This window comes from Panulirus ornatus, chromosome 2 (assembly GCF_036320965.1).
Source record: "Panulirus ornatus isolate Po-2019 chromosome 2, ASM3632096v1, whole genome shotgun sequence".
Classification (NCBI taxonomy): domain Eukaryota; kingdom Metazoa; phylum Arthropoda; class Malacostraca; order Decapoda; family Palinuridae; genus Panulirus; species Panulirus ornatus.
This window is the reverse complement of record NC_092225.1, coordinates 96,754,480-96,778,954: the sequence shown is the minus strand read 5'-3', so window position 1 is coordinate 96,778,954 and position 24,475 is coordinate 96,754,480. Positions and strand designations below refer to the sequence as shown.

General features: G+C 40.5%; 1 protein-coding gene across 7 annotated transcripts in view; it reads left to right on the top strand.

Moving 5' to 3' along the window:
• Window positions 1-24,475, top strand: part of LOC139758668 (uncharacterized) — a 260,280-nt gene that overhangs the window by 34,595 nt on the left and 201,210 nt on the right. For 6 of the 7 annotated variants that reach the window (XM_071680307.1, XM_071680288.1, XM_071680282.1 and 3 more), the window contains exons 6-9: window positions 9,696-9,888; window positions 14,020-14,163; window positions 16,325-16,503; window positions 19,951-20,113. In XM_071680307.1, the coding sequence (XP_071536408.1) occupies window positions 9,696-9,888; window positions 14,020-14,163; window positions 16,325-16,503; window positions 19,951-20,113 (679 nt within the window). Of the gene's footprint in view, window positions 1-9,695; window positions 9,889-14,019; window positions 14,164-16,324; window positions 16,504-17,702; window positions 17,916-19,950; window positions 20,114-24,475 lie in introns of those variants that run through there. The other variant, XM_071680298.1, reaches the window with a different exon arrangement.

Genomic DNA, 24,475 nt, shown 5'->3' with positions numbered 1-24,475 from the left:
AAGACTAGAGAACAAATGGAAACATCAGTGAAGGGGGCAAGGAGAGGAAGTGATAATAGGCAGTGATGAAATGAGGAGGAGATGGAGTGAGTACTTTGAAGGTTTGTTGAATGTATTTGATGATAGAGTGGCAGATGTAGGGTGCTTTTGTCTGGGTGGTGTGTGAAGTGAGAGAGCCAGGGAGAGTAGTTTGGTGAAGAGAAAAGAGGCGGTGAAAGCCTAGTGGAAGATGAAATCTGGCAAGGTAGCGGGGTTGGATGGTATTGCTGTTGACTTTATTAAGAAAGGGGGTGACTGTTGTTAACTGGTTGGTAAGGATATTCATTGTATATATGGATCATGGTTAAGTGCCTGATAACTGGCAGAATGCATGTATAGTGCCATTGTACAAAGGCAAATGGGATGAATATGAATTTCAAAGTACAGAGGCATAAGTTTGTTGAGTAATCTTGGAAAATTGTATGGAAGGTTATTGATTGAGAGGGTGAAGGCATGTACAGAGCATAAGATTGGGAAGGAGCAGTGTGGTTTCAGAAGTGGTAGAGGATGTGAGGATCAGGTGTTTGCTTGGGAGAATGAGTTTGAGAAATACTAGAGAAAGAGATGGATTTGTATGTGGCATTTATGGATCTGGAGAAGGCATATGACAGGGTGGATAGAGATGCTTTGCAGAAGGACTTAAGAGTATATGGTGTAGGAGGTAAGCTGCTAAAAGCAGTTATAAATTTTTATCAAGGGTGTAAGGCATTTGTATGAGTAGGAAGAGAGGAGAGTGATTGATTTCCAGTGAAGGTTGGTCTGCAGCAGGGGTGTGTGATGTCCCCATTGTTGTTTCATTTGTATATGGATGGGGTTGTTGGGGAAGTAGATGCAAGAGTTATGGAGAAAGGGGCAAGTATGCAGTCTGTTGGGAATGAGAGAGACTGGGAAGTGAGTCAGTTGTTGTTTGCTGATGATACAGCACTGGTGGCTAATTTGAGTGGGAAACTGCAGAAGTTGGTGACTGAGTTTGATAAAGTGTGTGAAAGGAGAAAGTTGAGAGTAAATGTGAATAAGAGCAAGGTTATTAGGTTCAGCAGGGGTTGAGGGACAAGTTAGTTGGGATGTGAGTTTGAATGGAGAAAAACTGCTGGAAGTTAAGTGTTTTAGATATCTGGGAGTGGACTTAGCAGTGAATGGAACCATGGAATCTCGCAGAGCAAAAATGGGTATGTTTAAAGGATTAGTAGTTCCAACAATATTATATGGTTGCAAGACATGAGCTATCTATTATAGATAGGGTTATACGGAGGAGGGTGGATGTGTTGGAAATGAAACGTTTAAGGACAGTATATGGTGTGAGGTGGTCTGATAGAGTAAATAATGAGAGGGTAAGAGGGATGTGTGGTAATAAAAAAGAGTGTCATTGGGAGAGCAGAAGAGGGTGTGTTGAAATGGATTGGACATATGGGGAAAAGTTAACAAAGAAGATATATGTGTCAGAGCTGTAGGGAACAAGGAGAAGCGGGAGACCAAATTGGATGTGGAAGGATGGAGTGAAAAAGATTTTGAGCAGTCGGGGCCTTAACGTGCAAGAGGATGAGAGGCTTGCAAGGAATAGAGTGAATTTGATTGATTTGGTATACTAGGGTCAATGTGCTCTCAGTGAACTGAACCAGGGCATGTGAAATGTCTGGGGTAAACCATGGAAAGGTCTGTGGGGCCTGGATGTGGATAGGGAGCTGTGGTTTTGGTGCACTACACATGACAGCTAGAGACTGAACAACTGTAGGCTTTTTTTTTTTTTCCCCTCCCTATTTTGCTGGTGCAAGGGGTGGCAATGCTTTATTCTGTGGGGCAGGGTGGCACCAGGAATGGATAAAGGCAAGCAAATATGAATATTGTATATATGTATATGTCTGTGTATGTGGATGTATATATGTATATGTTGATATGTATATGTATGTGTGTGATTCACTTCTGCTTCCATGGTTCCATTCGCTGCTAAGGCCACTCCCAGACATCTAAAACACTTCACTTCCTCTAGCTTTTCTCCATTCAAACTTACCTCCCAATTAACTTGTCCCTCAACCCTACTGAACTTAACAAAGCATCAGATTGGGGAAGAGCAGCATGGTTTCAGAAGTGTTAGAGGAAGTGTGGATCAGGTGTTTGCTTTGAAGAATGTGTGTGAGAAATACTTAGAAAAACAGATGGATTTGTATGTAGCATTTTTGGATCCGGAAAAGGCATATGATAGGGTTGATAGAGATGCTTTGTGGAAGGTTTTAAGAGTATATGGTGTGGGAGGTAAATTGCTAGAATTAGTGAAAAGTTTTTACCAAGGATGTAAGGCATGTATACGAGTAGGAAGAGAGGAAAGTGATAGGTTCCAAGTGAATGTCAGTTTGCAGCAGGGGTGCCTGATGTCTCCATGGTTGTTTGATTTGTTTATGGATGGGGTAGTTAGGGAGGTGAATGCAAGAGTTTTGGAAAGAGGGGTAAGTATGCAGTCTGTTCTGGATGAGAGGGCTTGGGAAGTGAGTCAGTTGTTGTTCACTGATGATACAGCGCTGGTGGCTGATTCAACTGCGAAACTGCTGAAGCTGGTGACTGAGTTTGGTAAAGTGTGTGAAAGAAGAAAGCTGAGAGTAAATGTGAATATGAGCATATATATATATTATGTGACATTCATTTTTTCATTTCATTTCAAGCTAGAAGTTTCAGTTTTCTAAATTGTTTCTTACATTTTTCATATGTGTGGGGCTGGAAATCCTCCCCTCTCGTTTTTTTTTTAATTTTCCAAAAGAAGGAACAGAGAAGGGGGCCAAGTGAGAATATTCCCTCAAAGGCCCAATCCTCTGTTCTTAAAGCTACCTCGCTAATGCGGGAAATGGCGAATAGTTTGAAAGAAAGAAAAGAAGATATATATATGTATGTGTGTGTGTGTGTATATGTGCGTATGTATGTGTGTGTGTGTGTGTATGTGTATATGTGTATATATATGTATATTATCCCTGGGGATAGGGGTGAAAGAATACTTCCCACGTATTCCTCGCGTGTTGTAGAAAGCGACTAGAGGGGACGGGAGCGGGGGGCCAGAAATCCTCCCCTCCTTGTATTTTTTGACTTTCTAAAATGGGAAACAGAAGAAGGAGTCTCGCGGGGAGTGCTCATCCTCCTCGAAGGCTCAGATTGGGGTGCCTAAATGTGTGTGGATGTAACCAAGATGTGAAAAAAGGAGAGATAGGTAGTATGTTTGAGGAAAGGAACCTGGATGTTTTGGCTCTGAGTGAAACGAAGCTCAAGGGTAAAGGGGAAGAGTGGTTTGGGAATGTCTGGGGAGTAAAGTCAGGGGTTAGTGAGAGGACAAGAGCAAGGGAAGGAGTAGCAGTACTCCTGAAACAGGAGTTGTGGGAGTATGTGATAGAATGTAAGAAAGTAAATTCTCGATTAATATGGGTAAAACTGAAAGTTGATGGAGAGAGATGGGTGATTATTGATGCATATGCACCTGGGCATGAGAAGAAAGATCATGAGAGGCAAGTGTTTTGGAAGCAGCTGAATGAGTGTGTTAGTGGTTTTGATGCACGAGACTGGGTTATAGTGATGGGTGATTTGAATGCAAAGGTGAGTAATGTGGCAGTTGAGGGAATAATTGGTATACATGGGGTGATCAGTGTTGTAAATGGAAATGGTGAAGAGCTTGTAGATTTATGTGCTGAAAGAGGACTGATGATTGGGAATACCTGGTTTAAAAAGCGAGATATACATAAGTATACTTATGTAAGTAGGAGAGATGGCCAGAGAGCATTATTGGATTATGTGTTAATTGGCAGGCGTGCGAAAGAGAGACTTTTGGATGTTAATGTGCTGAGAGGTGCAACTGGAGGGATGTCTGATCATTATCTTGTGGAGGCTAAGGTGAAGATTTGTATGGGTTTTCAGAAAAGAAGAGTGAATGTTGGGGTGAAGAGGGTGGTGAGAGTAAGTGAGCTTGGGAAGGAGACTTGTGTGAGGAAGTACCAGGAGAGACTGAGTACAGAATGGAAAAAGGTGAGAACAATGGAAGTAAGGGGAGTGGGGGAGGAATGGGATGTATTTAGGGAATCAGTGATGGATTGCGCAAAAGATGCTTGTGGCATGAGAAGAGTGGGAGATGGGCAGATTAGAAAGGGTAGTGAGTGGTGGGATGAAGAAGTAAGAGTATTAGTGAAAGAGAAGAGAGACGCATTTGGATGATTTTTGCAGGGAAAAAATGCAATTGAGTGGGAGATGTATAAAAGAAAGAGACAGGAGGTCAAGAGAAAGGTGCAAGAGGTGAAAAAAAGGGCAAATGAGAGTTCGGGTGAGAGAGTATCATTAAATTTTAGGGAGAATAAAAAGATGTTCTGGAAAGAGGTAAATAAAGTGCGTAAGACAAGGGAGCAAATGGGAACTTCAGTGAAGGGCGCAAATGGGGAGGTGATAACAAGTAGTGGTGATGTGAGGAGGAGATGGAGTGAGTATTTTGAAGGTTTGTTGAATGTGTTTGATGATAGAGTGGCAGATATAGGGTGTTTTGGTCGAGGTGGTGTGCAAAGTGAGAGGGTTAGGGAAAATGATTTGGTAAACAGAAGAGGTAGTAAAAGCTTTGCGGAAGATGAAAGCCGGCAAGGCAGCAGGTTTGGATGGTATTGCAGTGGAATTTATTAAAAAAGGGGATGACTGTATTGTTGACTGGTTGGTAAGGTTATTTAATGTATGTATGACTCATGGTGAGGTGCCTGAGGATTGGCAGAATGCGTGCATAGTGCCATTGTACAAAGGCAAAGGGGATAAGAGTGAGTGCTCAAATTACAGAGGTATAAGTTTGTTGAGTATTCCTGGTAAATTATATGGGAGGGTATTGATTGAGAGGGTGAAGGCATGTACAGAGCATCAGATTGGGGAAGAGCAGTGTGGTTTCAGAAGTGGAAGAGGATGTGTGGATCAGGTGTTTGCTTTGAAGAATGTATGTGAGAAATACTTAGAAAAGCAAATGGATTTGTATGTAGCATTTATGGATCTGGAGAAGGCATATGATAGAGTTGATAGAGATGCTCTGTGGAAGGTATTAAGAATATATGGTGTGGGAGGCAAGTTGTTAGAAGCAGTGAAAAGTTTTTATCGAGGATGTAAGGCATGTGTACGTGTAGGAAGAGAGGAAAGTGATTGGTTCTCAGTGAATGTAGGTTTGCGGCAGGGGTGTGTGATGTCTCCATGGTTGTTTAATTTGTTTATGGATGGGGTTGTTAGGGAGGTGAATGCAAGAGTTTTGGAAAGAGGGGCAAGTATGAAGTCTGTTGGGGATGAGAGAGCTTGGGAAGTGAGTCAGTTGTTGTTCTCTGATGATACAGCGCTGGTGGCTGATTCATGTGAGAAACTGCAGAAGCTGGTGACTGAGTTTGGTAAAGTGTGTGGAAGAAGAAAGTTAAGAGTAAATGTGAATAAGAGCAAGGTTATTAGGTACAGTAGGGTTGAGGGTCAAGTCAATTGGGAGGTGAGTTTGAATGGAGAAAAACTGGAGGAAGTGAAGTGTTTTAGATATCTGGGAGTGGATCTGGCAGCAGATGGAACCATGGAAGCGGAAGTGGATCATAGGGTGGGGGAGGGGGCGAAAATTTTGGGAGCCTTGAAAAATGTGTGGAAGTCGAGAACATTATCTCGGAAAGCAAAAATGGGTATGTTTGAAGGAATAGTGGTTCCAACAATGTTGTATGGTTGCGAGGCGTGGGCTATGGAGAGAGTTGTGCGCAGGAGGATGGATGTGCTGGAAATGAGATGTTTGAGGACAATGTGTGGTGTGAGGTGGTTTGATCGAGTAAGTAACGTAAGGGTAAGAGAGATGTGTGGAAATAAAAAGAGCATGGTTGAGAGAGCAGAAGAGGGTGTTTTGAAATGGTTTGGGCACATGGAGAGAATGAGTGAGGAAAGATTGACCAAGAGGATATATGTGTCGGAGGTGGAGGGAACGAGGAGAAGAGGGAGACCAAATTGGAGGTGGAAAGATGGAGTGAAAAAGATTTTGTGTGATCGGGGCCTGAACATGCAGGAGGGTGAAAGGAGGGCAAGGAATAGAGTGAATTGGAGCGATGTGGTATACAGGGGTTGACGTGCTGTCAGTGGATTGAATCAAGGCATGTGAAGCGTCTGGGGTAAACCATGGAAAGCTGTGTAGGTATGTATATTTGCGTGTGTGGACGTGTGTATGTACATGTGTATGGGGGGGGGGGGTTGGGCCATTTCTTTCGTCTGTTTCCTTGCGCTACCTCGCAAACGCGGGAGACAGCGACAAAGTATAAAAAAAAAACAAAAAAAAAACAAAAAAACACAAGTATACATAATGCGAGAAGGAAAGGGGGTCAGCAGGTGTTGGATTACATACTAATTGATTGGCATGTAAAAGAGGCTTTTGGATGTGAATGTGCTAAGAGTGCCAAGGTTGAATATTTTCTGAGGTTTTTGGAAAAGAGGAAATATTATCTGTGAAAAGAGAGCGGTGAGAGTAAGTGAGCTTGATAAATAGGCTTGTGTGAAGAAATTTCTGGAGAGGCTGAATGTAGAATTGCAAAAAGTGGTAGTAAGCAAAGCTAGGGATGTGGTTCAGAAATAGGAGATATTTAGGGAAGCAATGTTGGCATGTGCAAGAGACAAGTGTGGCATGCCTGAGGTGGGAGGTGTGCTGATTAGAAAGGTTAGTGAGTGGTGGGATAAAGGAGTGAATTAGCTTGTGAAAGTGAAAATATAGGTGAATGGGCGGTACTTACAGCTATAGCTAAGTCTGCCCTTTGGAACTGGGTGTCCTGTTTAGATGTCAAAACTTCTGAACAGTTGCTCTGTTTATACAAGGAATTGATTCACCCTTGTATGGAGCCCTGCTCTCACATTTGGGGAGGTTCTATCTCTGTATGCTTACTGGACAGAGTTGAGTATAAAGCTGTCCCTGGCTAACCTCCAAACTTGACCCTCTTGCCCTATGCTGCAGTGTTGGTTCACTTTCCCTCTTCTCTTGGTATTGCTTTAGTTTCTGCTCCTCAGAGTTTGCTGCGTGTGTACTATCACCACAAGCTAGACCATGCAATACTCAGCAAGCTGCTGCATCTCATGATTATTGTTGAGCCATCGGCCACTCAAGGGTTGGCTGTTTTGATACCTGCTTCTTTCTCTACACGTTGAAAGTTTGAATCTCTACTTTCTCATGTTTTCTCAATATCTATGACCTGGCATTTTTCAAAAGACATCTTTCACTTCCTCCAAAATTCGTAAATACTTTCCTTTGTCCTTTCTTTTTCCATTTCATAATTCTCTTTATAATTCAATTGAGGCCCAGCGTTGATGTGGAGATTTGTCCATGACTGGTACCTTTAATGTTAAAAAAAATGGCAGGAGGTCAAGAGGGAGGTGGAGGGCTTGAAAAAGAGGGAAAACGAGAATTAGGGTGAGTGATTATCAGTAAACTTTTGGTAGAATTAGAAGTTTTGGAAGCAGGTTAATAGTGTGTGAAAAACAAGAAAAAAAATGGGAACACTATTAAAGTAGGCAAATGGAGAAGCGATAGCAGGTAGTGATGAAGTGAGGAGGAGATGGATTGGGCATTTTGAAGGACTGTGAATGTATTTGATGACAGGATTGCGGATGTAGGATGTTTTTGCTGGGGTGGTATGCGAAGTGAGAGTGGTTTGATGAAGAGAAAAGTTTGTGAAAGCCATGCTTACAATGAAATGTGGCATCTTTCCCAGTAACTTAGACCTGACATATTTTGAATGACAGGTTTTTCACAACCTCTTAAATTTGTAAATACTTTTCCTTGTGTCTTCCTTTGTCCTGACATAATCCTCTATGTATTTCAGTTGTGACCAGGCCTTGGTGTAGACTTTTGTCTGTGACTGGAGCCTCCAGTAGGAAGGGGGGGGGGGGGAATAGAGTGGATGGTATTGCAGTTGAATTTTGTAAGAAAAGGAGTGACTGTATTGTTGATTGGTTCGTTAGGATTTTCATTGTGTGAATGGATCTTGGTGAGTTGCCTGAGGATTGGTGGAATGCATGTATAATGCCGCTGTATGATGGCAAGAGGAATAAAGGTGAGTGTTCAAACTACAGAGGTATGAGCTTGTTGAGTGTACCTGGTAGGTTGTATTAGAGGTTATTGATTGAGAGGGTGAATACATGTACAGAGCATCAGACTAGAGAGGAACAGTATGGTTTCAGAAGTGGAAGAGGATGTGTGGATTGGTGTTTAATTTTGCTTTACATAATGTGTGTGGGAAATACTCAGAGAAACAGAAGGATCTGTATGTAGCTTTTATGGATCTGGAGAAAGCATATTGTAGGGTTGATAGAAATGCCTTATGGAAGGTCTTAAGAATATGTGGTGTGGGAGGAAGGATTTCAGGAGTTAGAAATTTTTGTTAAGGGTATAAGGCATGTGTATAAGTGGAAAGAGAGGAGAGCAAAAGGTTCCAAATGAAGGTTGGTCTGTGGCAGTGGTGTGAAGTCACCATGGTTGTTTAATTTGTTTATGAAAAGGATGGTTACAGAGGTAAATGTGATAAATGTGAGAGTCATGGAGAAGGGGGTGACCAAATATTCTTTAGGAGATGAGAAGGCTTGGGAAGTGAATCATATCACTGGTGGCACATTCAAGTGAGAAACTGCAGAAGTCGATGTCTGAGTTTGAAAGAATGTCTGAAATAAGGAAGATGAGAGTAAATGTGAATAAAAGCAAGGTTATTGGGTTTAGCAGGATTGAGGTTCAGTTAGTTTAGGTGCGAGTTTGAATGGAGATCAGTTGGAGGAAGTTAAGTGCTTTATATACCTGGGAGTGCATATTGTGGTGAATGGAACCATGGAAGTGGAAGTGAGTATTAGAGTAGGCAAGAGGTGAATGTTCTAGGGGTACTGAAGGTATGGAAAGAGAGGTTTTTGTTAGGGTCCCAGTGGATATAGTAGTCCCAACAGTGTTATATGGATGTGAGGCATGGGGTGTAGATGAGGAAGAATGTAGAAATGGAATGTTCGATTGTGTAAGTAACAAATGGGTAAGAAAGAGATGTATTAATAAAAAGAGTGTGAATTAGAGAGCTGATGAAAATTTACTGAAATGGTTTGGATATATGAAGAGAATGCATCAGAAGTGGAAGGAACAAGGGGAAGGGAGACACCAAACTGGAGATGGAATGATGGAGTAAAAAAGATTTTGAGTGATCAGGGCATGAGCATGCAGGAGGGTGAAAGGCGTGCACGCGATAAAGTGAATTGTAACAATATGGTATACTGGAGTTGACTTGCTGTCAGTGGACTGAATCAGGGCACATGAAGTGGCCAGGGTAAACCATTGAAAAGTCTGTAGGGCCTGATTTTGGATAGGGAGCTATGGTTTTTGGTGCATTACACATGACAGATAGAGAATGGATGTGGGCAAATGTGGCCTTTATTTGTGTATTCCTGGCACTCCTTGCAAGTGCAGGAAATGTTTCAGCGATCAAATACCAAAAATAGGATAATTTGTGAGTTCCTGAACCAATTTCTATGCAAGAAATCCTCAAAACCTTGCTACAATGGGGCTTTTCATAGGAACTTAGGATGCAATAATGTTTTTGGTATGAGGTTTTACACATAAACCTGGAAGATGTATCTTTAAAAAGATAAGATTGAAGTATGACCTGCACTGAATTCTTTTTTGATATTTTCCCCAGGGTGTAGACATTGCTGCTTCCTCTTCATTTTCTGTTGCAATAGAAAATGACAGAGATTTCTGGGGCAGCTTTGGTGAGAAAAGTAACAAAAGAAGTCAGCGCACCCCCAGTAAAACACCTGTAAAGAAGGCTTTAGAAACAAGTGAGGAAAACCCCTTTAAAGCACCATATTTAGCACCACATGGTAGTAAAGGTAAGTCCTTGCTTCTGTCTATCTATCTACCCATATCTCTGATGCCCATTTCTTCTGAGAACTCCAATCAAGGGGGTGGCCTAGGCAAAACAGTCTCCATGTCTCCACTTATCCTTTACATGCCTATCTTGCATACACATTCCATGCATTCTTCCACCATTTCTCTCCTGGCACTCTTCCACGCTATTTCCTCACATCATGAGTGGTCCTCCTTGCACACAAACCCCTTTCATTGTTTTATCATGCACTCTCCTTAAAACTCCCTGTCTTGCATTCTTCTCACATTCCCAAATCACTTCAAACTCACTTATTTTACTGCTCCACAATTCATTCCCTTTGCATTTCTTGCCATACTAGATCTCTCAAACACCCCCTTATAACTTTCTTTATTCCATCTAGTCCTACGACATTCTGTTTTCAAACAACTCGTATCCATAGTCTGGATTCTTGACCTCAGTGACTCATCCGGTGTCTATGTTTCAGCTGCATAGATAAGGGTTGGGAGGACTTTGGTGGCTCTTAATCCTTTCTTCATTTCCATACTTACACCTGTACCCTTCATTATTCTGTTATAGGACCCTGTGATTTTTCTCCTTGTACTGCTTTCTCCCTTATCTCTCCTTCCATATAACCAAACTTACCCAAAAAAGCTCTCAAATCATTAAATTGTCACCTTTTCCAGTCCTTCTACCCACATATCTATAGCACAGTTTAGTACACTTTGTTCTTTAACTCTCTTGGGCTCTGCAGAATCTATATTTTCCCTCTGTTTCCTTTCAAACACCATTACTTTTACTTTTACTCACATTTACCTTCAGTAGGCTACACCTACACACATCATAAAACACACTTACTACTTTGCATTTTCATGTGAAATGCAATACAGCAAGGATCCTTTTTGATGCATTTCTTGTTTCATGGAAAAGCAACATTTTGAGCAAAAAGGGTAAGTATTCTTTGTATTCTTCAGTTTGATATAATAACAAATGACTATATATGCACTAATGGAAAAGAATCTCTCCACATTACTAGGTGACTGAATCTCTGTGTCTAGGGCTGAGAGGTTATAGAATTGTGACAGCTGTCAGCAAACTTTTTTGTCAATGCTGTTTTTTTGGGGTTCCCAATTTCACAAATCAAGACTGTGAATGGATGCTACAAAGGATTTGATGGCGACAGAATAGCCACTTTCCATGATAATTTAAAGTCTACATGCATGACATTCATCCATCATGATATCAAAAGATATGAAGGCAATACTGTGGTGTTGCTTTTAGACATGAATTACTTAATTGCTGGTCAGTTTGTCACAAGTTCACATACCTTTGATTGGGGTTTGGAGATGGGTTGTGACAACTAGGTGGCCGTGATGTTTCATTTCAGGCGTGCAGTTGCCTGGCCTGTGGCTACATGTATGTTTAGAAAGGAGAGTACTTTGTTAGTTTTGTATGAACTTGCCATATTTCAGTCCACCTGCTTTGACACAGGATGACTTAGCTTGCCTCCAAATGTGTTGAGAGTAGATATAAAATATTTGAATAAGAATTAAGTAGAAATGATAGGAGAATGAGGACTATTTTATCAAGAAGTTCATGTAATGTTGCTTACAAACATCTGTTTTTGTCAGCTGGTAAACATAGCAGATTTATTCTAAAGGATGTTTTCTCTTCTGCCTTTTTTATCTGTATACTTTTGAGCCAAAGTATGACATTCAACATTGTTTGTATTTTGTATAGACCCTGGTTCCCATTGAAGGTTTATTAGCACATTGCATGTATTTCTTTTCTATGATATTTTAACTGAATCTGACTTTGAATGTGCTTTGGAAAGTTTCCATTTAAAACTTCACAATATCCCCATTGTATGTATATAGGGATCAGAAGTGTTCCATTTGGTAAGTTATAGGTTAGGACAGATATGGATATATGTCATATGGTTAGAAGAATTACCATACTTTTGTCTTTACCAGTATTTATATGCGTAAAAGAGAATATTACTGCAAATATTAGTATATTTAGATTTGCTGCATCCCAAGTATCATGTATTACATATTTGTCAGCATTACATTTCATAATCATTTTTTTTATGACAGCGTGTTAACTCATCAGCTCTCTTTCCTCCAGCAATGTCATTCTTAAAAGATAAAGAAAAACATTGTAGAGAAGTGGGAGACCAAATTGGAGCTGGAAGGATGGGGTGAAAAAGATTTTGAGCGATTGGGGCCTGAACATGCAGGAGGGTGAAAGGCATGCAAGGAATAGAGTGAATTGGAACGATGTGGTATACCGAGGTCGACGTGCTGTCAATGGATTGAACCAGGGCATGTGAAGTATCTGGTGTAAACCATGGAAAGTTTTGTAGGGCCTGGATGTGGGAGCTGTGGTTTCGGTGCATTGTACGTGACAGCTAGAGACTGAGTGTGAATGAATGTGGCCTTTGTTGTCTTTTCCTAGCTACCTTGTGTGCATGCAGGGGGAAGGGGGTTGTCATTTCATGTGTGGCAGGGTAGCGACGGAAATGAATAAAGGCAGCAAGTATGAATTATGTACATGTATATGTATGTATATGTCTGTGTATATATACATGTGTATCGGTATGTATATGTGCGTGTGTGGACATGTATGTATATACATGTGTATGTGTGTGGGTTGCGCCATTCTTTTGTCTGTTTCCTTGCGCTACCTCGCTAACGTGGGAGACAGCAACAAAGTATAATAAAAAAAAGATAATATTATGATATTGTACACATCACTCATTTATCTTTGAGTAGGTTATCAAGAAGCTTGAGGTTGTTGATTGGATGGCTTGTATTTTTTAGTAATATGCTCATTTCACTAAGCAGTGGTCATGTCCCTTCCATTTATTCTTCAAAGACTGATTATAATACTTTGTCCTGCAATGCTTTTTTATATCATTTTTATACCATTTTTTCCATTTAATGTTTCCCCTTTACTATTCTATGTATCTGTCTCTATTTTTGATGGACGTTTCCTTTGGGAACTCCTTCAAGGGAGGTGGCCATGATGAAAGAGTCTCCATAACTGTTGATTTCCATTGCTGCTTCTTTGCCTTTTGTGCCTCGCCCTTAACAGGCCACTGGCAGAAGGCAACTCTAGCTCACTGTTTTCAGAGGCTCCTACCTAATGTTCCTACCAACTACTACTACCTGATGTGTCTGCCTAATTTTCCAGCCTAATGTTCCAATCTACTACTTCTTCCAAGTGCTTCCAGCTCATGCTCCTACCTACCAGTTCTACTGAATGTTCCTACATACTACTTTCTGTTACCCTTACTATTTCACCAAAAGGCAGGGCTAGTGCAAAGCGCTCACCGTAGAAAATCTAGAGTTGCATGACTTAAGTGTTGTCATGTGTCGTGTGTGACGGAGAGATTTTATGTTTGTAAACAGAATGCCAGCAGTCTGAAAGAAAAGACAGCTACCTGAGTCAAAAGAACCACAGTTTGACAACCACTGAAGTGCTGGCTCACTATGCTGCAGTCACTAAGCTTCCCAATACCCATGTGGGTAGTACCGGTTACATGCCTCGTTGTTTAGTGGCTGCACTCCAACCACTACTTGCTACTACCCCATTTCTTTCCAGTTGTGTTCTGTTTTATTTTCAATATCAGCAAGTGATTACTAGATACCTAATGAGATGAATGTAATGTAATTCAGAATTCTTTCGCAAATATTATAATTTGGTTGAAGGGGGAATAGTTAGTACCTGATGTATTTTGAGATTGTTCCTGTTTATATCTCAGATGCCTGTTCCGATTGGAACACCCTCAAGGGGTTGGCTACAGCAATAGTCTCCACTACTGGTGAACTTCAGTGCTGCTTCTTATCCTTTAGTACCTTTCATTTGACAAGCCACTGGCAGAGAAAAACTCTTGCGCGTTGTTTACAGTCTTCTACCTAATGTTCTTACTGACTACTACTTCCGAATGCTCCTACCTATTACTTGTGCCTGATGCTCAAACCTGATTGTTCCTTCCTTCTACTTTGATCTCCAAGTGTGGTATTCCTATTTTGGAAGGAGGAAAGTCATGAGTAATACAGAGATATATTGTATTAGTTTGTATACAGTTTGGGAATTTTGCATGAATGCTAATGCATTTTATCTTGACCAGGTCTTGGAATAAGTGAAGGAAATGCATTTAGGACCTCAAGCTGCCAGTTGCAGTTGCCCACTGCTTCTTGTGTTGTGGGACCAACTGATGAGTATACTAAGAAGTTGGAGAGAATAGTTGAACAGTATAAGAAGGATATAGAAGGTACTGGTTATTTTATGTTCTTTTTAGAGTTAAATCACTGGGGACAGTAGAGAAAACCCACATATCTCCTGTTTGTAGTATGAGGCGCAAAACAGGTGGGGAACACACACACGCTGCCCCGCCCCTGTTGTATTATGACTTTAAAAACAAGAAAATAGGAAGAAGCCAAGTGAGCTTTTTATCTCAGAAGCTCAGGATGGGATGTGTCAAAGTGTATGGTTGTAACCAGAATGGAGTGAGATGCTATGGCTCATAAGAGAAACAGGATAGTCAGGCTTTGAGCTAAACAAAGTTCAAGAGAAAACCACAGATAGAAATTTTTATTGAATAAATGAAATAGTGTCAGAAATCAACTGAAACTCTGCATTTATTCATATGTGTGAGTGCAGTGAAAGTTGCACAAGTCAAAAATTTTCCTGGTTACAGCTGTTTGAACGCAGACACCCCAGCCAAAACCTTTAACAAAAAATCGGTGGGTGACTCCTTCCTTTTGTACTTTTAGTGATACAGGAGGGAATGGTTTCTGATGCTTACTTAAACCCCTCTAAGTTGTATTGTTCAGTGACATTAGTATTAGACTTGGAGTGTGTGATATTGTACTGAAAAGACTGGAGAACCTTTTCTTTGCAAAGAAGGTTGATTTAGGAAGGAATGAAGGTGTATTGATCAGATGTTTAGCTTTTAGATGCGGTTGAGAAAGACTTAAAGAGAAGGCATGTACTGCATTTGTAGATTTAGAAAAGTTTTATGAAAAAGTTGATCAGATGGCACTTTATATGGAGTGTAAAGAAGACTTTTGAATATTGAATAATAGGAGTAGTGTACATTTGAGAGTAAGTGATAGTATGAGTGAGTGGTTTGAAGTAAATGTGGAAGTTCTTCAGGTTGTGTAATGTCATTGTGGCTGTTTATTGTTTTTACGACAGAAGGAACATTGTGTGAGATAAAAGTGATGGGTTGATGCTTAGTAATTGAGAAATATGGTGGATGTTGCTGCAGTGTTTGTATGCTGTTGACGCTTTCTTGTCTTATTTAGAGGGAGACTTGGGTCGAATGATGTGTTGGTTTGGTGATATAAGTAGGAGAAGGGTAAGTGATGAAAGTGATTGTGAATGAAAATCCGTTGATAGTTTTGGGAGGGTTGGGAGATTAAGTTGAAAGATCATTGTGTATGGTTAAGAACTGGAAGTTGCAGATGAGTGTAGATATATGGGAGTAAAGTTTAGTAAAATGAAACTGAAGCTGAGAGGAGAGTCATGCCATAAAGAAAATTTAAGGTTGAACTGAGAAGGTTCTGGTGAGTGGAAAAAAATGCAGGTGAATAGTGTTCAAGAAGCTTGCATAAAGGATTGTGATTAATCACTAATGTATGGTTTTGAAAACCTTATGTGTATTTGTTAGAGTGAGTGAAAAATAAAAGCAGCAGATGTGGAGAATGCCAGTTATATAGTTGGCATTAAGAGGATAAGCAGAATGAAGAATGAAAATATTAAAAGGTTTATGGTTTAATGATTTTGGATGTTATGGTCATGTAGACATGGGAGAGAATAGATTGGAAAAGAAGATACTGTTCATAGAAATACAGTAGAAGGTATAAGGAGATGTAGACTGCAGAGATGGATATGTAGTGAAAGAATTGACTAGGGCTAGGGATAAATCAAATGCAGATGTTAAAGGAATGACCTGTTATTGGATGCAGTGGAAAAAATTTTTGTTTTGAATTGGTATGAATTGAGACGTTGGTTTCACGTATTGGATCAGCTTAGCTTGTAGAGTGAAAAAAGAGACTTTTATAAGTGTGGAGGCCTTTGTTTCACTCTTAACACAGTGGACTTGGTTTGAGGTTCTGTGAATGATGATGTAAAGGTTGTATGTACCAGATCAAATTGGGAATTGGGTAATGATATTTGGTTGATACAGATGAATAGAATGTATATGAATTGTCATGCTGCTAGACAAGGAGTTTTGACTTTTTTGCTATTGCATTGAATTTCACATGTCTCATTGGTAATGACCAGCCTTATTCTTTCTGTGGATGTAGTTGGTTGTCACCACAGTAATTAGGGAATGATAGATTTTGGGGATTTGATCATATTGTATGTCACTATTATTAATGTGAAATTATGTAATGTATCTAAAGATAGCTAAATTTTTCACAAAGGTTTGCAGGTTTCAAGCTCAGTCCCACATGATATTTCTAAATTACATCAGGAAGTGGCATCTTTGAAAATAGCTTTAGATAAAACAAATGCTGAACTTGCTGCACGGGAAAAGGCCCTGAAAGCCTCAGATGAACAGCTGTCCTCATTCAAGTCCACTGCAGAAGAAATGGCTGGGAAGGTATTTATTTTAAATGCTTTCACTCATATCTTTTCTGTCTGTATATCTGTTGTCCTATCCCTGGGAAGAGGGGAGAAAGAATACTGCCTTCATGTTCCCTGCTTGTCGTAGAAGGCTAGTTGACTACAAGGGGTGGGAGCAGGTGGCTGGCAATCTTTCCTTCCCATATTACTTTCCAAAAGGAGGAATAAAGCAAGGAGGCAAGTGAGGAATTTTCCCTCTGTGGTTCTGCAATCTGTTCATATCGCTGCCTTGTTCATGCAGGAAATGGTGAGCCTGTTGAAAATGATATATATCATAGAGTTGTGCGGAGGAGGGTGGATGTGCTGGAAATGAGATGTTTGAGGACAATATGTGGTGTGAGGTGGTTTGATCGAGTAAGTAATAATAGGGTGAGAGAGATGTGTGGTAATAAAAAGAGTGTGGTTGAGAGAGCAGAAGAGGGTGTTTTGAAATGGTTTGGTCACACGGAGAGAATGAGTGAGGAAAGATTGACCAAGAGGATATATGTGTCAGAGGTGGAGGGAATGAGGAGAAGTGGGAGACCAAATTGGAGGTGGAAAGATGGAGTGAAAAAGATTTTGAGTGATTGGGGCCTGAACATGCAGGAGGGTGAAAGGTTTGCAAGGAATAGAGTGAATTGGAACGATATGGCATACCGGGGTCGACGTGCTATCAATGGATTGAACCAGGGCATGTGAAGCGTCTTGGGTAAACCATGGAAAGTTGTGTGGGGCCTGGATGTGGAAAGGGAGCTGTGGTTTCGGTGCATTATTACATGACAGCTAGAGACTGAATGTGAACGACTGGGGCCTTTGTTGTCTTTTCCTAGTGCTACCTAGCACACATGAGGGGGGAGGGGGTTGTTATTTCATGTGTAGCGAGGTGGCGATGGGAATGAATAAAGGCAGACAGTATGAATTATGTGCATGTGTATATATGTATATGTCTGTGTGTGTATATGTATGCGTTGAGATGTACTTATTTATTTTATTTATTTTGCTTTGTCGCTGTCTCCCGCATTTACGAGGTAGCGCAAGGAAACAGACGAAAGAAATGGCCCAACCCACCCCCATACACATGATTATACATACACGTCCACACATGCAAATATACATACCTATACATCTCAATGTACACATATATATATACACACACAGAGATATACATATATACACATGTACATAATTCATACTGTCTGCCTTTATTTATTCCCATCGCCACCTCGCCACACATGGAATAACATCCCCCTCCCCCCCTCATGTGCACGAGGTAGCGCTAGGAAAAGTGGCATCTTTGAAAATAGCTTTAGATAAAACAAATGCTGAACTTGCTGCACGGGAAAGGCCCTGAAAGCCTCAGATGAACAGCTGTCCTCATTCAAGTCTACTGCAGAAGAAATGGCTGGGAAGGTATTTATTTTAAATGCTTTCACTCATATCTTTTCTGTCTGTATATCTGTTGTCCTATCCCTGGGGAGAGATGTATAGGTATGTATATTTGGGTGTGTGGACGTGTATGTATATACATGTGTATGTGGGTGGGTTGGGCCATTCTTTCGTCTGTTTCCTTGCGCTACCTCGCTAGTGCGGGAGACAGCGACAAAGCAAAATAATAAATAATATCTATAGCTGCATTCTCATTTACATATATTGTATTTCTCTGATGTGGGAAATGGTGAACATGTAAAAAAAATGAATCAGATAATAGCAAACAAGGGTTTTGGAATGTTATGGATGAAAGTGTGCAGTACAGAATTAAAGTTGTTTTGGAGGGGGTAAGTGGATGCTGAAAGATATGTGTGGAATATGGATGATTTTTTATATGTATAATTGCCTCTCCCCCCTAAGCAAGGTATCATCAGGAATGAATGAACAGTGGCCCCATTTGCACACACTGCTTAGTTATCATGTGAACCAGAGCCTGCTACCACACCCAAGCTTGTGGCCTAATCCATGGCTTACCTTGGTCACCTCTTATGCCTTGGTTAAGCCAGTTGTTGGTACATTTTGTGCTGCCAGTGATAATAATGATATTATGGGAGAGGAGTGGAAGTTATTTAGGGATGTGTTTATATGTGTAGGTGAAGTGTGCGGCATGACAAAGGTGGGCAGTAGACCTACGACAGAGGGCAGTGAGTGGTAGCATGAGAGAGTGAAATCTTTAGTGAAGGAGGAAAGGGGATATATGGATGGTATATCCAGGAAGGGAATGCAAGTAATTGGAAGGATTACAAGGGGATGCAGCTGATTGTCATGGAAAGGCACAAGAGCTGAAAATGGGAGCAAAGAAAAGATGTGGGAGAGTTTTCATGAGCTTTAATAAGAAAAAGAAAATGTCTTGAAAAAAGGTGAATCTACCAATCTATCTATATCTTTGATGCCTGTTCCCCTTGGGAACTCCCTCAAGGGGATGGCCATGGCAAAAGAGTCTCTACAACTGGTGAACTCCAATGCAGTTACTTACCCTTTAGTGTCTCACCCTTAACAGGTCAGTGGCAGAGGGCAGCTCTGTTGCAGTGTTTTTAGTGGGTCCTCTCCAATGTATCTACCTAATGTCCCTACCTTATGTTCCAAACCACTTTGACTACCTAATGCTCCCACTTAATGTTCCTACTTACTACTACTGCATGATGTTTGTTCTTAATGCTCCTGTCTAATTTTCTGCCCATTACTTCTACTTACTGCTTCTAGAGTTATGAAGAATGAGATTATTTAGTTGTGTTCTCAAGTGTTATATATGACAAGGAGAGATTGTATGTTTGTTGACAGAATGGCAGCTGCCCATGTGTTAGTGAGGCAGAAAGAAAAGATATCTACATGGGTCAAAGGAGTGTGACATGATCACTGAGTTGTTTGCTCACTACACAGCCATTATTAGGCAGATAGTACCAATAATATCCCTCCTAGGTTGATGGCTGCCTATCACTTATTGTTTACTTGGAAAGAGGTGAACAGTGTGAGAACAAGTTCTTTCCATTCAGAGTCACACTTCAAGTAACCTATCCCTCTCCACTGCTTTCAGGGAGGGTGAGCAAATGGAGAAGTAGAAACAGTTATAGGAGAATTGAAAAAGAGTTGGCATGAATGTCTGTTGTCCATATTGACAAATGGATTAAAGGTAGTAAGGAAAACTGAAAGCAAGAGCAAGGAATGTATTGTTCATATCACTCATTCATTTTTCTCATATACAGAAATTGAAATACACTGTTTATAAAGATTATCTTTCTTTGCTGTATTTATCTCGCAAATGCGGGAGACAGCGACAAAGTATAAAAAAAAAAAAAAAAATGAATGATATGTTGTTAAGATTTTGATTTTGAAATGTATTTTGTTTTAGCCATTGACAAAAAAAGTGTATCAGTTATATGTAAATATTTTCTATTAGATATATCGTACATAAAGTATTTTTTAAGATTGTACGTCAGTGATGAAGTTTGTCTTACAGTTGGAGAAGACTGAGCAACGTCTGCGAGCTGTTCAGAGTGAATTAGATTGTCAGAGACACAACAGTGAAGCAGTGCGGAAAAACCTTGAGGAGAAGTTGAAAGAACGTGAAAAGGAGCTCAATTCAGACATCACCCAAGCACAGAATGATATGGCTGGAATGGGTGAGAAAAATGATTTTTTATATTAATGTTTTGAAAAGAGCATATAAGGGGGATGAATAGTTTTAAGAATGAAAACAGGCTTCCTTCACTGTGAGTGGAACATGCATTACTAGCAATGGTCATTTAAAGCAAAATTATTCAAGTTGGAGATAGGATTATGTAGTAAAATAGAGGGTCAATTTCACACCTCCTCCACAAATCCAGAAGAATTTCCTAAATATGAATATTTTGAATAATAAGAAATTGGAGTGAGATGGGTGGTTATTGGTGCCTATGCACCTGGGCATGAGAAGAAAGATCATGAGAGGCAAGTGTTTTGGGAGCAGCTGAGTGAGTATGTTAGCAATTTTGATGCACGAGACTGGGTTATAGTGATGAGTGATTTGAATGCAAAGGTGAGTAATATGGCAGTTGAGGGAATAATTGGTGTACATGGGGTGTTCAGTGTTGTAAATGTAAATGGTGAAGAGCTTGTAGATTTGTGTGCTGAAAAAGGACTGGTGATTGGGAATACCTGGTTTAATAAGAGATTTTTTTTTTTTTTTTTTTTTTTTTTTTCCCAAAAGAAGGAACAGAGAAGGGGGCCAGGTGATGACATTCCCTCAAAGGCCCAGTCCTCTGTTCTTAACGCTACCTTGCTAATGCGGGAAATTGCGAATAGTATGAAAAAAAAAAAAAAGGAGAGATGGCCAGAGAGCATTATTGGATTACGTGTTAATTGATAGGCGTGTGAAAGAGAGACTTTTGGATGTCAATGTGCTGAGAGGTGCAACTGGAGGGATGTCATCATTATCTTGTGGAAGCAAAGGTGAAGATTTGTAGAGGTTTTCAGAAAATTCCACTGCTATACCATCCAAACCCACCGCCTTGCCGGCTTTCATCTTCGGTAAAGCTTTCACTACCTCTTCTCGGTTTACCAAATCATTCTCTCTAACCCTTTCACTTCGCACACCACTTTGACCAAAACACCCTATATCTGCTACTCTATCATCTAACAAATTCAACAAACCTTCAAAATACTCTCTCCATCTCCTTCTCACATCACCACTTTTTGTTATTACCTCCCCATTAGCCCCCTCCACCGATGTTCCCATTTGTTCTCTTGTCTTATGCATTTTATTTACCTCCTTCCAAAACATTTTTGTATTCTCCCTAAGATTTAATGATACTCTCTCACCCCAACTCTCATTTGCCCTCTTTTTCACCTCTTGCACCTTTCTTTTGACCTCCTGCCTCTTTCTTTTATACATCTCCCAGTCATTTGCACTATTTCCCTGCAAAAATCATCCAAATGCGTCTCTCTTCACTTTCACTAATAATCTTACTTCTCCATCCCACCACTCACTACCCTTTCTAATATGCCCACCTCCCATGCTTCTCATGCCACAAGCTTCTTTTGCACAAGCCATCACTGCTTCCCTAAATACATCCCATTCCTCCCCCACTCCCCTTACGTCCAACAATAATATTTGGATGTGAGGCATGGGCTACAGACAAGGCTGTGTGGAGGAAAGTAGATGTGTTGGAAATGAAATGTATGAGGAAAATATGTGGTGTGAGTTGGCTTGATTGAGTAAGTAATGAAAGGGTGAGAGTTATGTTAATAAAAAGAATGTGGATGAGGGAGCTGAAGAGGATGTGCTGAATGGGTTTACACATACAAGGAGAATGAGTTTGAAAAGGTTGACAAAGAGGATATATTTGTCAAAAGTGGAGATAACAAGGAGAACAGGGATACCAAATTGGAGATGGAATGATGGAGTGAAAAAGATTTTGAGCAATTAGGGCCTGATCATGCATGAAAGGCATTCATGGAATAGAGTGCATTGGAACAATATGGTATACTGGGATTGATGTGCTGTCAGTGGACTGAACCAGAGCATGTGAAGCGTTTGGGGTAAACCTATAGAAAGGTTTGTGAGGCCTGGGTGTGGACTTGGAGCTGTGTATCCTATTCATTACACACAACTACTGAATGGATTAAGTGGATTTTGATTTTTTGTTTGTTCCTAGCACTATCTCACTGACGTGGGGAAAAAAGTGATTAAGTTTGAAAAATATTGTATTTGTTTACTATTTCCCAGAATAACAAGATAACATCAGGTACAAATGAAGAACAGCCTCATCTGCTAATATCCACTCTTTAGTTGCCATGTATAATGCATTGAAGCCAGTACTCCCTATTCACTGCCAAGCCTCACAGACCTTCCCATGGTTTCCCTGGTTCAACCCATTGACAGCATGTGTTCTACTATATACCACTTTGCTCTAATTTCTTTCATACCTTGCATGTCTCATGCCCTATGCATGTTCAGGCCCCAATATCTTAGAATGTCTTTCACTCCTTTCTTGTACCTCTTCTTTGATTTCCCCCTTTCCTTTGTCCCCTTCACTTCAGACATGTATACAGCCTGAGCCATCCTCTCCCCACGCATCCATTCCATATGTCCAGACCATTGCAGTGCACTCTTTTCAACTCTCATTCATACTCTTCTTATGACCCCACTTCTCTCTTTCCCAATCATTTCTAATTGATCACCCTTCCTCACACCACATATTGCCCTCAGACAGTTAATTTCTATCACATCCACCTTATTCTGTACATTTTTAAGCAGGGCCTTGGATCAATATGTGTATGAATACATGAAGATTTTTTTCTTAATACTTCTTTGCCTTTGTGGGGCAGCATCAAGAGCCCCAACTTAAGTTGCTATTGACTACTTCTACCTAATGCTCCTGCCTAAATGATCCTACCTACTGCTACTGTCTATTGTTCCTACTATTTTGCTACAAGGCAGGGCTGTCACATAGTGCTTACTGCAGGGAAATGTGGTTACAAAGAACGAGCTGTGTGAGTCAAGTGTTGTCAAGTTCTATGTATGACAAGGAGAGATTGTATGTTTTTGGACTGAATGTCAGTAATCCACGCATGGGTGAGCCAGAAAGAAAAGACATCTACCTTGGTCAGAGTAGTGCAATTTGACAACCACTGAAGTGCTAGCTCACTTCACAGCCATCACTAGCCCTCCTGATGTGGGTAGTACTGGTAATATATCTCCCTGGTCATTGACTGCCTACCAGCTACTAACTACTGCTTTTTTTACCATATAGCAATAATCTTTGGTATTTTCAAGTAACACACAGAATAGCATACTGTTTTGTAAGTGAGAAAATGTGTATAGATATTAAGAAATTAATGAACGACTTTGTATTGCAAAGATATGTCAAAATGTTCAAACACTGAAGAGTTTGCAGTGTCAAACACTGAAGAATTTGCAGAGAGTTTGTCTGTTAGTGCTCCCATGCTCTCTGTGTTTTTAAAGTGGTGGCTAAATTTTGGGATGCAACCTAGAGTTTTAAGTTTTTTGTTTTTTTGCATTAGATATGTTCAAATTTTACCATGCAACTTATAGTTTAGTAAATATGCTACAGAGGTATAAGTTTGTTGAGTATTCCTGGTAAATTATATGGGAGGGTATTGATTGAGAGGGTGAAGGCAGGTACAGAGCATCAGATTGGGGAAGAGTAGTGTGGTTTCAGAAGTGGTAGAGGATTTGTGGATCAGGTGTTTGCTTTGAAGAATGTATGTGAGAAATACTTAGAAAAGCAAATGGATTTGTATGTAGCATTTATGGATCTGGAGAAGGCATATGATAGAGTTGATAGAGATGCTCTGTGGAAGGTATTAAGAATATATGCTGTGGGAGGCAAGTTGTTAGAAGCAGTGAAAAGTTTTTATCGAGGATGTAAGGCATGTGTACGTGTAGGAAGAGAGGAAAGTGATTGGTTCTCAGTGAATGTAGGTTTGCGGCAGGGGTGTGTGATGTCTCCATGGTTGTTTAATTTGTTATGGATGGGGTTGTTAGGGAGGTGAATGCAAGAGTTTTGGAAAGAGGGGCAAGTATGAAGTCTGTTGGGGATGAGAGAGCTTGGGAAGTGAGTCAGTTGTTGTTCGCTGATGATACAGCGCTGGTGGCTTATTCATGTGAGAAACTGCAGAAGCTGGTGACTGAGTTTGGTAAAGTGTGTGGAAGAAGAAAGTTAAGAGTAAATGTGAATAAGAGCAAGGTTATTAGGTACAGTAGGGTTGAGGGTCAAGTCAATTGGGAGGTAAGTTTGAATGGAGAAAAACTGGAGGAAGTGAAGTGTTTTAGATATCTGGGAGTGGGTCTGGCAGCGGATGGAACCATGGAAGCGGAAGTGGATCATAGGGTGGGGGAGGGGGCGAAAATTCTGGGAGCCTTGAAGAATGTGTGGAAGTCGAGAACATTATCTCGGAAAGCAAAAATGGGTATGTTTGAAGGAATGGTGGTTCCAACAATGTTGTATGGTTGCGAGGCGTGGGCAATGGATAGAGTTGTG